This window comes from Ursus maritimus, unplaced genomic scaffold, assembly GCF_017311325.1.
Source record: "Ursus maritimus isolate PB19 unplaced genomic scaffold, ASM1731132v1 scaffold_6, whole genome shotgun sequence".
Classification (NCBI taxonomy): Eukaryota; Metazoa; Chordata; class Mammalia; order Carnivora; family Ursidae; genus Ursus; species Ursus maritimus.
In genome coordinates this window covers 68,524,958-68,539,221 of record NW_024426774.1, presented here as the reverse complement: position 1 = coordinate 68,539,221, position 14,264 = coordinate 68,524,958, and the positions used below count along the sequence as shown (strand labels likewise).

General features: G+C 40.5%; 1 protein-coding gene across 2 annotated transcripts in view; it reads right to left on the bottom strand.

Moving 5' to 3' along the window:
- The window catches only part of FSHR (follicle stimulating hormone receptor), a 163,465-nt gene extending 151,946 nt beyond the window's left edge, over nt 1–11,519 (bottom strand). For both annotated transcript variants that reach the window (XM_008700446.2, XM_040623492.1), the window contains exon 1: nt 10,860–11,519. In XM_008700446.2, the coding sequence (XP_008698668.2) occupies nt 10,860–11,011 (152 nt within the window). In that variant the 5' untranslated portion in view covers nt 11,012–11,519. The remainder of the gene's footprint in view (nt 1–10,859) is intronic.
- Nucleotides 11,520–14,264: the final 2,745 nt, after the last annotated feature.

Below are 14,264 nucleotides of genomic sequence, written 5' to 3'. Positions count from 1 at the left end.
ATCTAGAAAGTGGAATCCTAAACCGATGGGATCCACACTGCACAGTCCCTAAAACACTCAGGAACTGGAGACACTGGTGTCCCTGGAAGTGGGAATGGGGAGGAAATAGGTGCAGGTGGCTAAAATAAAGAGGATTGGTAGAAAGATGAAGAGGGAGCCAGACTTCCCACTTGCAGCAGTCAGGCAAGTGCTGTCCACCTGAGCAAAACAGCAAAGGTTTACTCTTTAAAGAGAGTAGAATAGATAGTTTCTGGACTGGAGGACGCCAGAGAATACTGATGATGGCTGAGGCCCTAGCCCTTTTCCGCAGCTACCAGAATGCTGGCATTCACCCTTTGGGTAGAAGCTCGGGAAGATCTTATCCAGGGAATTTGACCAACCCAAGAGGTGAGATTTAGATACTGACTCAGTGATTTCCCAACTTAATAGCTCAGCCATTTGTTTGTTTCTTTACCTTTCTTCCTTCTCCCCTCCTTCCCTCCCTTCTTCCCTCCCCATCTTCTTTGTACCCCTTCCCTCCTTCCTGCTTCCTTTGCTGTTTTGCTCTTCCCCTGGCATCTTACTGGAGAGCTCTGCTTCCAGAGCTACTTTGTAAGTTTCCTATCTGGCTCTCAAAACTGTTTGTTCTTTTTTCTCTTGTCTTTAGTATTTGTTTGGGGGAATCAGATGCCATTCCAAGACTGTATGTTCTTATGGAAGGAGCTCAACAGCTTTTCACAATCAGGGTCCTGATAAGCAATTTTGCTACTGTATGTAGGATTTCAGATGACCTCTTTGCTGTTCACCATATTGTCATAGGTGCTTTCATTGCCTTTTTCAGTTTGTTTTCTAAATTAAAAAGATGTTTCTTGTTGCATTGTCCGTGGCCTCTCCCCTGCCCCCAACATATTTACTTACGGAAATTCTACACAGCTTGCTCAAAAAACAAACACCAATTAAATGAAGGTTTCTGTTGTTCCTGCCTTGACCAGAGATCAGCTTTGGTGGGTGTATGGCAGTGGAAAGGGTTTGGACTGACTCTTGATACTTGCTCAGGTGTTACCTGATGATGGCGTGATCATTCTTTTTCATTCAATTTGTTTTTCAATTCTAAAGCTAACCTAGGCATGCAAAGCGGCTTGAAATTTACACAAAAAGAAAATCGCTTACAAGTTCAGGAGCACTGAAGAATTCCTTCTTAGCTTCCCCCTTTTGCCAAAGTTGAAATTTTTAAGTTGCGTCATTTTCAGAAGAGACATCTGGGCTTTGTTGAGACTAAGTCTATATGATTACCAGACTTCAGAGATGACACTCAGCTTCTCCGGGGAAAAGCTGGCATACACAGTCTGTTGATTCATATATTCCTTTAACTTACTCTCTCCTAGCATCCACATAATAGTATTCATGAACACAGCCACTTTGGGGAAAATTATAAAGTTGGCAAAGAAAACAGTGCAGTCTACGTTTTCCCTTTTGGTGCTGTTTTCCACCTTCTATATTATTCTCTTCTGTCTCAATTCAAAGGACCTGGTCCCTTGTATTTGCACAATTTGAAAACTTCCAGTCCCACATTTAAATATTTGGACATCAGTTAGTTAAACCTTACCATAAATTTCCTGGTGTTCTTTTGTCACTCTCTTTTATTTGAGGTCTGCGTTCTCCTTGAAACATAAAGCAAGGATTTTCTGACCTTTCTGACCTCGGCTGTTGCAGAAGTGGCCCTGCCTAACTCCTGAAATCAACGCTAGGTGGTCAAAAGGGCAAATCTAGATGGGACAGGCAGATGCCCAGCTTCTCACCCACTTGCCTCCGGCATGAAGCACGCAAGCATCTTCTCATTGGCTTTTACTGGGCATCCGTTTCTTCCAGTTCACACAATCTATGATTTCAGATTGCAACTTGCAATTAATTGTCAAATGATCAAATATGATAATGACTATTCTGGGTTTCCAATGGGGATTTTGATGTCTGTGAGTCAAAGTGAGGAAAAACAGTATTGTCATTATTTCTTTGATGTTCTTCTCTTTGAACAATTCCATGAGAACAGGAACCATGTCTCTCCTGTTGATTGTTGCTTCCTTTTTTCCCGAGAGCCTAGTATAATGCCTTGTACAAATATAATCAAATATTTGCTATTGAAAGAAAACTTCATCAAAAATAAGCATCTTTACTTTGGACTCAGAAACTGAATAATACTGAAGTAACCTACTTGAGGTTAGAGAAGATAATAGTATTTGGATAGAGGAATAGAAGACCTATCTGGGAATAGAAAGTAGTGTATGTAGCAAAGAGTTAAGGGGATGGAAGATGAAAGAGAGGACCAGAGAGCTAATCTGAGGCCAAAATATGGAAGACCTTAATGTCCGACTTAAGACTTGGGGCTTTTGTCCTGACTCTGGGTATTAGAGCCCACAGGGGAATTAAATGAGAGCAAGAGCTCAGAACAAGGATCTGGGAGGGCAGACGATGCAAGGGACAGAAACCAGTTCAGAAGCTGTACTGTGAGATGGTAAGGAACACTTGAGTAGAGGCAAGCCTGTCTTCCAGGGATGTGATCCATCATCTGAACCAAAATTTAGTAGACTTTATCAGAAGGGACAGAATATTTTATTTTATTTTATTTATTTTTTAAAAGATTTTATTTATTTATTTGACACAGAGAGAGAAATAGCCAGCGAGAGAGGGAACACAAGCACGGGGAGTGGGAGAGGAAGAAGCAGGCTCCCAGCATAGAAACCTGATGTGGCGCTCGATCCCAGAACGCCAGGATCACTCCCTGAGCCAAAGGCAGACGCTTAACGACTGAGCCACCCAGGCGCCCCAGGGACAGAATATTTTAAACTGGGGCCACTCCTGAAAAATCTAGTGTTCCAGACTGTGGCCCTTCCTTATGAGGGACCTTTCTTTTTCATGCCCTTCTTACTCTGGGAGGACTGTGGATGAAATGTTCCGTGACCTCCCATCAGCCCTCATTTATTGAGTTACAGTTATTGCTGGAGATGGGCTCTCCCACAAATCTTTGCTTAAAACCCCTTGCCAAATTGAAAATAACAAGAGAGAGGGGTATCTGTGTGAGGTTTCCCGTGCTGCGTTTCAAAACAAAACTGTCTACTGAGCCTAAAGGAACCCTGCTCAACCCCCACCCCCCAAAATCCCACAACTGAAATCACAGGAGTGGAGGAATTATATACCTTCTGGACTCTGAGACCTAGAAAAAGCTTACTGGCTTTGGGAAGTTTGGTGCCTGAAGATGTTTGTCACATCAAAGCATTTTAGAATTGAATGAAACTTTGGCATTATTTTACTTCAAGTTTCCACCAGTGTACTGATGAATTTTTGTTCTGACGCCTTTTATTAATTGATCTCTCTGTGTCACTTAAACTTAGCCGAGCTTTTTGGGTTCCTATTTTTTAGAGGTTTTCATCAAGCTTGGCATTAGGGGGATACAAAAATTGGCTCATACTGTTTATTTTCCACTATTTCTGACATAGCATTCTGTGATGGCTCAGTGTTAGCTCTTGCTGAAAAGGTCTGGGAGAAGGGATGAAAGAGTGGACCCAAGCTACTCCTAAGACTAAAAATATCATTGAGTTCAAGGCTATGGCAAGGGTTTGGTTACTTTATTTTATTATTTTTTTTTTGCACATCACTTGAAGTTTTTCAGATCACTTGGCATATTCCGTATGAAAGAACAAGGTAATGGCATGTTCAGGTCGAAGACACAAAACATGCTCTGAGATATTTCAGGGGGAGGTCAGATTAAGAACAAACATCCAGATCTCGTTATAATCAGATCCTAAGCAATTAAAAATAATTACTCTCTTTCCTAGCTGACCTTGTGGGATATGTAAGCTAGAGTCTAGTCTAAATGAAGCTAAATTGGAGAGTCTAAATCTAACAGCTTATAAAAAAAAGTATAGTCCAATCAACCATAGTGACCAGATAACCCAATTAGTGGCTTTGGGGAAGGATAATCAAAAGTTAAATGAATTTCCTATTTATTGCCGACATGTCTGTCTTCTGAAGCTTAGGCTTCTTTGGTAGAGGACTTGGGTGAGGAAGGACAGCTCTCACCTTTAGGGTAAACAAGGAATTTTATCATCAGCAAGCTAGTGGAATTTTGCTGTCTCAAACCCCTACTCTTCAATTGCTGATAATGACTCTGTAAATTATAGCTCTCAGCCAATTCTCAGGGTAGAGTTCATCTTGTATTTTAAAGGATTCTTTCCCTGTGATGTAATTTCGACTTTTCCCCTTTCAAGGTACTGCATTATATAGCTCTCCCTTTGGTCATTTTTCTGATTCCTCCACAGGGAATATAAACCTCCCTTACCCCCAGCCTAATTAAATTCCAAATGTTGGACATACATATACCATTTCTCACTAAAGTAGGTGCAAGATTTTGTTTCGAGAGAAAGGATTATGTATGCATTAGCATGGAAACTGTGCTGTTTGTTTCTTTCAACGAAATATCTAAACAAGACAGTGGGAGTCTCCGGATATGGGCACTGGGGGCAATCTTCACAGTGGGATGTTTGGATTTGATATCCAGATAGAGCTACAGTAATCAAAGCACATCTGGGGAACACAGGAAACCTCACATTCAGGGTTTGGAATATGACCTTAATTGGCAAAAAATTATATTTCTTTGAACATTTCTGCCTGGCTTAAAGTGATTTTGTTTAGGCGATGTCATTTATCTTTTCAATATTCTTGTTAGGTATAGAGAGGCAAGTATTATTACTTATGTCAGGAGAGTCGGATGACGTGCTTAGAATACAGAATGTTAAACTTTTTAACTTAGGAGACTTTGTTTCTGATCTTTGTATCTTTCTGAATAAATTGATTGATTCTAGAATGACATACAGGCATTTTCTTAAAACACATAAAAAAGGCAAGGAAAATAAGAAAACTATCAAATCCTATAGTAGTTCACCACAGGGAGAGCAATAATTATCTTTTATAAGAATCTTTTCCTTAGTACTGAGGAATGGAGCAAATAAACAGACGTAATTCCCCCTGATTTATTGTATCATTTGTTCTACATGTAATTGAGGGCCCAGAACATACATTGCATTGAACAAGGCACAATAAAGAATACAAAAGAAATTTTTGCTATAGTGGAGGAAATAGAACACACATGAAAAAATAAGGACAAAGTAAGATTAAGTGTGAAATGAACTGTACTAGCATTTAGATTAAATAAAGATGAAGTGGTCAGGGAAGACTTCATCAAGGAGGCAACCTTTGCAAGATGATAAGTAGGCTGGATTTCAAGAGGCAAGAAAGAAGAAACTGAGGATAGTATGAACAGGAGGCATAACATGAAGACACAGGGAAGCAGAAATGCACAGAGCTTAAGAGCGAGTCTTCATCAGCCTTGCAGAGTAGATGGCTCCTATTGGAGAGCAGTGAGAGGCAGTCAGAAAAATGAGCCATTGAGTGATTTTGATTGGGGGAATCATAACTTGGTGGCAATGGTATTTAACGAGAAAAATTCACTGACAGCGTACAGGCTGGTTTGGAGAAGAGAGAGATAAGTTGATTGAAAGGAGATAAAGTAGGACATAATTATACAATCCTGGCTTTAGATGTTCAGGGCCCAAACAGATGATGGCAATAAAGAAAAATTACTGTTGGGGTACCTCGGTGGCTCAGTCATTTGAGCTTCTGACTCTTGGTTTCTGCTCAGGTCATGATCTCTGGGTTGTGAGATCAAGCCCCCTGTTGGGCCCCATACTCAGCGGGGAATCTGCTTGAGATTCTCTCCCTCCCTCTCCCTCTGTTCCTTCCCCCACTTGCATGTGCACACTCTCTCTCTCTCTCTCTCTCTCTCAAATAAATAAAAAAAAAAAGAATTAAAAAAAAAGAATTACCGGTAGTAGCAATATGAAGGGAGTTTATAAAACTGATTGGATATGGACAATCAAGAAAGTGAGCCATCGATACTCAACAAATCCAAAAGTCAGGAGTGGCTTTACTTGTCTCGTAATCCATTGTCTTACCTTTCCTTTCTTCACCTCAGTATAAGTAACACCTAGTTTCCACATGGCTACAGTCTTCACGACCATCTTCCTTATGAGAGCACACTACATTCTTAAATAGCTTCTCAGGCACAAAGCACTGAAAGCCCAGCCACAGATTGCCTCCAGCTGATACTGGACACTGAATTGGGAGTCAGGAGGTGCAGGCTGCAGTTCAGACTTGACAAGGGATTCATTCTGGTGGCTGGCATTGGATAGACCAGCCTTTGGCTTACCTTTCTTAGAGTGTGTTCTGCAGAATATTAATCCCAGAATATACTTTCAGAGAAAAAAAATGCACAATTAAATTTGTTCACAAACACCTAAAGCTGCATTTCCCTTTTGAAGATCACAGAACTTTACTGGCACAGGAGAAGTCTTCTCTTTTGGCACACAGTGCTGATACATCCCTCATAACTAAGGAAAGACTAAAGTACCTCCTAGCTGAACAATAATCTGTGATTCTGGAATAAGGTGAATGATCTATACCAAAGCAGCAAAACAAGAAATAAAAGGCAAAGGGAGAAAGTAAAATAAACAAACAAAAATAATATTAGTAGATATTTATAAGAGTGGGTCATTTGAGATTGCAATGAGATACCCGAACTTGATATGAAGAGAGGGGTCAACATGGGCAGCCTATCATAAAATCTCAATACAGATCTCCCTGAGTCAACAGGGACCACCAGTGGACCCTTTTCTCCTCTTAGTATTGTGGTCATCTGACCCTGCTGAAGAAAAACATGGCTGTACCTGTGCCGTCACTTAGAGCTAAAATTTCAGATTTTGAATGGGTGTTCACATTCTCCTTAGAAATTTTAAGTCCAGGAAGAATAAAGCAAGATCAAAGTGTCCTTTCTAGATTCACTGACTGCCTCCAATTGAAACTGAGTTTCTAGGGTAGGTCAGAAATCAAAATTCCTTTGACTATGGTCAGAACGGAACTTCCCTGAGTTCTCGGCAAATATCGAAAGCCTAAAAAAATCGCATTTTCTTACTCAGAAAATAAGTGCACAGAGAGTAAGTGCTCCAGCCACTGGGAGGAAGAGGAGACTGGTCTTAGTAAGTAGGAGATTATAAACCATCTCAGAGTTAAAATTGTTGAAAGCATTCTCAGACCTATTGATTCATTTGGTCATCGCGAACGCCCTCTGTGGTGTTTTCTTCCTAGTGTTTGACAGATGATCACAGCAACAACAACCATTGCCACCGCCACCTGAGAGGCATTGCCTTAGGTGTTAAATATCCATTGTCCCATGTAGGACTCACAGCAATCTAAGAAAGGCTCACATTATAGTTTCCATTATACAGCCAAGAGCCCATCATAGCCTGGGTTCGAACTTCAGTCTCTTGGATTCTAAAGACAATACCATACCATCTCTGACTTGTCAAAAAGAGTAAAAGGCCTGCCTGTGAATATTGCCTTAGAATTCCCTCCATTCCTGCCCCAGCTCACCTAGTTCAGTACTTTCTCCACGGTGCCATGTTGTTTCCGGCTGACTCAACCCCACTCAAGCCAGTAAGATGTAGCCACTTTTAGCTATAGTCGAAGTCAGGAGTGGGTAATCGATAGCCTGTGGGTCCAAGCGGGCCTGCCCTCTGTTTTTCTGTGGCTCATGAGCTAAGACTATTTTTCACCTTTTACGTGATGAAAAAAAAATCAAAAGAAGAATATTTTGTGACATGCGACCATTATATAAAATTCAAATTTCAGTGGCAAAAATAAGATGTTGTTGGAACACAGCCATGCTTACTCGTTTACATTTCGTCCGTGGCAGCTTTCCTGCAACTCTGCCAGTTGAGTAGTCACAGCAGAGACTCATGGCCCATAAAGCCGAAAGTCTTTATTACTGGCTCTTAACCGAAAAACTGCTGACCTCTGGGCAAGTTCGAAGGGACATCTTTGTTTGAAGAGGAACAAATGAAAGGAGTCAAGAGGCTTTCATTATACACAGCCTAGAGAAGAGGTAGGAACACAGGCTCGAGTTTGGTTTCCAGCTCTGCCATCCGGGAGCCACAGGGCTGGTGTCCAAGTTATTGAACTGTTGGGCTCTTTGGTTTGCCTCATGTGAAAAATGGAGCAACAATACCAAACCTGCAGTTCTCTTGTGAAGTTTTAATCAAGTATTTTGTGTAGAGCTTCAGGCAAATGGTACGGGCCCTTCGGTAAATGGAATGTACCTGCCTGTTGGTGGTGCTTTCCTGTTGCTTTGGTGTTACTATTAACATGGGCAGATGGTTGGGAATTAGAAATCTCTCGTGAGAGCTGGCATATATATATAAAATGAAAGTGCCGCAAGGTAGATGGAATGATAGGATAATTGCACATGGTAAGATGTAGCAGTTGGTTTGCCCTGAGTGAATCTGACTAACAATGAAGCTGTGATGTGTTGAGGGATTAAGCAGTTGCCCTCGCTGAAGCCCGGCTATTCCATCCACTTCCACCTGATGTGATCACCATTAAAGTCCACACCCAAATGCAGAAGACTGCAAGGTAAATTAGAAATATGTAGTTGAACAAGCCATTTCATCTTTCCTCTGCCTGTGTTCCAGATAAACCCAATCCAATCCTTTTGAAAAACAAATAAAAATAATTGTTTTTGCATTCTAACTCAACATCTGAGTTCTAGTTCATTTGGCATTTTATCTGCTCTTCGATGATGAACAACCTAACCTCAAAAATATCCTCAAATAATTTTTATACACCTAACAACTAAAGCAACATTTATCTTCTTTTCCTCTACACACCTTGCCCAGAAGAGTGCAAAGCTGAACTCTAGACTGGCCCAATTCACACCCTGTTAATGAGCATACAGAGAAAAGATTAGATATCTGGGAAAACTTTAGTCCTCAAAACTCTCAAGCAACTATACTCAGTCCTGGGGGGGTTGAGGGGGCTGCCAGTAACAGGCAAATACTTTCTTTCCCCTTCTTAGTTTTCTGCGACTTTGTCCTCTAGCATATATACCTAAGGGAGGGGTTCACCCAGAGCTAGCCTTTGTCAAGAGCGACAAACACGCTCTCCCACAGTCTCTTTCTCAGTTACAAAGTGCTCTTGGGGAGAGACGTGTCTTAGTCATTTGTATCTTAGTATGAATTATTTTTAAAAAATCATACTCCTGCTCCTCCCACACCATACGTACTCCCTAAGGTTTGGGGTTTGGGAATGGATTTTCTTCTTTTCTTTCCTCCCTTCTTTCCTTCTTCATGTTTTCTATGCAGAATGAAAAAAAAAAAAAACCTTCTGGTAAAGAGTTGTCAGAAAGTAGGTGGCCTAGTGCAGAAGGGAGTATGGGATGGATGAGAATCACCCTCAAATTAAACCTTGTCAGGGGTTGTCTGCTCTAGCAGTTGGGTGGCACTGCTTGGCTCATCCAGAAACATTGGAAGAAGTAGAGAGGTAGAAATGGCTATGTTTGTGAGGGAACTATATCTTTCAGTGTTAACAACAATCCAACCAAACTGGTTATATTAAAACTACTTTAGAAGCGAGGAACCTGAGGTTCGGAAGGGGTTAAGCAATTAGTCGAAGTTGCTTAGGAGCAGGTGAGCTCAGGTACACTGGCCTTCCCCTGTGTTTGTAATGACCTAATAAACCCGACTGTGCACAGACACGTTCTTCCCCATAGTCAGGAATAGTTGTCTTATTGGAAGCCGTGTAGCCAAAGCACAGAGCTGACTAGTTATTTTCTCTGCCACTGCAGCAGCCTCTGGGTAGGAACTGAGGACTTGAGATGTCCGGGGAAAAAGTAGCAAGTGCAATGAACCAGGTGTGCGACCACTTGTCCCTGAGTGACAGTCTGAAAGGCACCACCATATCTGAGTGTAGCTTTGGTAATTGTGAACTGAAAAGATGACCATACTCTGCAGTCAAATAAGAGTCATCCTTAGCTTTATGGGACCAAGAGCGAAACAGGCTTCCAGAATCGTGGCTTCTTTTTAAAATTCTTGGAGTAAATAGACTGAGTGTATCTACACTTCTGAGCCTCACAACTTGCTCGTACTGAGGGGAAGTAGAAATTGGACAGTCAGATTAGGGTTTGGGGGAAAGAACAGTAGACTATGAGTCCAAAGGCCCGATTTCTCGTTTTGGCTGTGCCTTGACTCGTTGTAAGAGACTGGATAAATCTCTTGACTCTCTGGACCCCAGATTCCTCATTTGTAAAATGAAGAATGATGTCTAAGATCTTGTCCAACTCTGAGTCTATTGACTTCCTATTAAAATAGTTCAGAGAAATTCTGAAGTTGTGAATCACATTTTCCCAGCTGTATGAGAGAGGATGCTATATTTTTCCTGTACGCTCTGCCTCCCTTTTTCTTTCTCCCATTCTTCACACCCTTTCCCCTCTCCTCCAACTCCCTGTTTCCCCAGGAAGCAGAACCTCAGTTCAGGAATTATTTGCTGGTGCCTCCAGAGCGGCGGTGACCTGTCCCTTCTTGAAATTCAGTGTCTTTAGGAGATATGTTGTATATGCCACTTAGATCACGACTATCTTTCTGCCTCCAATCCCAGGTCTTCAAAGTATCTAGTTTTTCTTAGTTTTACTTTTCTGGTTCCACCAAAGACCGTTTGGAACCCAAGAGCAAATGTGTTGAAAAGACTCAAACGTCTTCTTTTTGCCTTTGCATTGAGCTTTCCACACTGCCCTTTCTTGGCAGCTGCCGAGACAAACTCTCTCTAAGATCCTGGGAGAGCTGCAAGCAGGGGTGTTAGGCTGGGGGAGTCTGTTTTACTCAAGCCTTTGGTCAGGGCAGAAATAGTTTAACCCAACAGTTATCAGCTAATATGAAAATAGTAATAGCATACAACACACAAATGCCAGCCCCACCGTTGTTCCCGCTGTCTCTGATACTCACAGTTCAACGGCGTTCCTGGGGAGGTCGGAGGGGATCTCTGTCACCTTGCTCTCTTGGCAGAGGAAAACCCTTTGAGAGCAGTGACAGATCCGATGATGACATCCTAAGCCTAAGCTCAGGAATGCCAGCAAAGCGACTAGGAGCAAGGCCATATTTATTCATCCATCCACCTGCTTTCTTCCTGCAGAAGCTCCACACAGTGCCCTTATGAGAAGCGATCTGCCAGGGTCACGTGACCCACCAGGGCTGCTGCTGCGTGTTTTTTTTTTTTTTTTGTCACTTCCAGATAAATAGCAAAATTCCTGTGTGTCAGTAGTGATTTCCAGGGCAACATAAGCTACTCCCTTATCCCTCTCTATTGGATTTCTTCCACCCTGACCCGAGGAAGACAGGAAATAGAACCTGGATGCATGTCTGGAATAGTTTACTTTAATTCTACTGTAGAAGTGTCCCTGCTGATCATTATTCTCTCTTCAAGAAGGTGGTATGATTGACTCCCCCCCCAAAAAGACATGATCTACAATGTGAAACATCAATAAGAGCGTTACTCAGTGAAGGGTGTAGACTTATTTCTAGTCTTGGCATCAATATCTTCCTCCAGCCCACTTAGTATAAAAGTGGAACTTCTTGCTGTAATTAATAACCAAAAATGATGTTGCTTAGAAGACAGATAGGTGGGCTAGTGAGTTCTGGGCAGATAACCGCAGGTAGAAGGCACCGCGAGAGGGTGTCCACAGAGATAATTGACTTATCTGAGTGATTTGAGGAACGGGCTGTATTTTCACTGTGGATTTAGTGGACACTCCACCCTCTGTTGTGGATCCTTTCTGGTTTCTCTCATTTTCAGGCTCAGAGATTGCCCTTGCCTTTGGGACCTTGGCACAAATGAATTTATTTAATCTATGCGTTTAAATGGACCCTTTAGGTGACAGTCCTGGCACTTTGACTGGCACCATCAATCATCTTGATGGTGTGGGATCTGGAAACATTTGGTAACACTTTCAGGAAAGTGGCCTTCTACTTCCAACTCCAGAATCTATGAAGATTAAAAGGCAGAATATTTTCTAAGATACTGACTACAATTTATTACTTGCTAAAATTAGTTTCAGCACTATCTTTAAGTAATTAGTTGCCTAAAGTTGAGTTAGGTGAAAATACTAAACATGTATATATTTTTCCCTCTCCTCCCTCCTTACCCTTACCTCACCAAGAATAAAGGCAATGAAAGGGTTAGGGGCTCCTGGGTGGCTCAGTCATTAAGCGTCTGCCTTTGGCTCAGGTCATGATCCCAGGGCCGGGCTCCTTGCTCAGTGGGGAGCCTGCTTCTCCCTCTCCCACTCCCCCTGCTTGTGTTCCCTCTCTCGCTGTGTCTGTCTCTCTCTGTCAAATAAATAAAATCTTTTTTTTTTTTTTTTCAAAAAGAAAGGATTAAATTATCTTTAAGGGGAAAAGAGAAGCAAGTGACTTTTAGGGTGAAACTGTTTCCTAGCTTCCTCTGGGAGCAACTGATTCATTCTGATTGCAGTACTGGAAGATCAGGGCAGTATTTATATGGACTCTCTGTGGTTCCACTTTTGGCTAACATGAATAGTTAAATTATTTCACTCAACAGTTGATCCACAGAATAATAGTCTTTCAGATATGGAAGGGATTTAATGCAATCAGCCAACTAATGCTTAAGTTTACTCTAAAATAGTCACAAAAATTTAAAGGGATTTACCTACCTATGCTTGACTCACTCCAGTGACAAAACCCCCCCAAACTCATTACCAGTTGAAACTCCCGCCCATACCCCTGTGCCACAAATTGCCACTTCAACTTGTAGAACTCCAATTGTAATTAACTTAAACCTTCTGCCATGAGCACAAATCTTTTTAAAATTGAGATTTTGATTTTAAAACTACATCGTGTTCACAACTTACAGCACATAAATAAAATAAATGTAACTTATTAAGCAAAATAATTAAATAGCTGTGGCCTGAAGAAATGGGACATAACCAATGCCACGGCATCTACTTAGTTGCTCCTTCCAATTTCCTCTGATGTTCCCATGCCTAGAAGTGACCACTAATGTGAATTTTGTGTTTTAAATTTTTAAAAATTTTATCACCAAAGTATGCAGCTCCAAACAACATATTGCATGATTTTGCTTGTTTTCTGATTTTATACAAATCTCTTGAGTCTTTAGTCTTTTGTTACTTGCTCTTAGACTAACTTGATATTTTTTTCTTTTCCTTTTTTAATATTTTTAAAATTTAAAATAGGTTAATTAACATATAGTGTATTATTAGTTTCAGAGGTCGAGTTCAGTGATTCATCAGTCTTATGTAACACCCAGTACTCATTACATCACGTGCCACTCCCTCCGGCAACCCTCAGTTTTTTCCTGTAATTAATCTCTCACAATTTGTCTCCCTCTTTGATTTCGTCTTGTTTCATTTTTCCCTCCCTCCCCCTATGATCCTGTTTTGTTCTAACTTGATATTTTTAAGAATCACCCATTTATTATGTTATAGGTAGCTGTAGTTAATTAATTTACATTAATGTGTGATACTCCATTGTATAAATATGCTATAATTTATGTCTTCATTCTCATGTGATCTATCTTTATCCCAGGGTCAGGAAAATATTCTTTTTTTTCCCTAAAAATTTTATAGTTTTGCCCTGCACATTAAGTCTTTAATCTGTTTGACCGTTTCAGTGTTACCCAATGACTTAGGATTTTTATCACATGAGTAAACAATTGTCCCAGAGCCATTTATTGAATAGACCCTTTCCCCCTCATCTGTAAAAACTGTTTTTCTCTTATCTCAGTAACTATTTTGCATGGGTTTGTGTTTAAACTCTTTTACCATCCATTGTCCATTTTAACTGGCACCAATGCTATACTTAATTAGTTGAAATTTAAGTCTTAGTAAGTCTTGATATATGATATATTGTAAGAAAATACCTTTATCTTATTTCTTATGTAGTATCTTGCCTGTTTTGGACTTTGGTTATTCCATATGAATTTTAGAATCAGCTTGTTAAACTTCTTGAAAAAAACTCTGATAGAGTTTTGTTTGGAATTACATTTATTGTGTAGATTAATTTTGAGAAAAATGTCACCTTGAAGATACTAAGTCTCCCTATTCCTAATTGTGGTATATCACCATCTTTCTAGGGTCTTCACTGATGTCTTTCAATAAAGTTTGATACTTTCTTCATCAAAGTCTGAATATCTTAAATTTATTTCTAGACAACGTTTACATTTTTTTGCTATTGTAAATAATATCAATATTTAAAATAATGCTTTATGTTGGTTATCACATGGTAAAAATGCAGTTGATTTTGGAATATTTATCTTATAATTTGTATCTTAATGCCTTATTACATTCCTATATAGAATATCATTCACATCTAAAC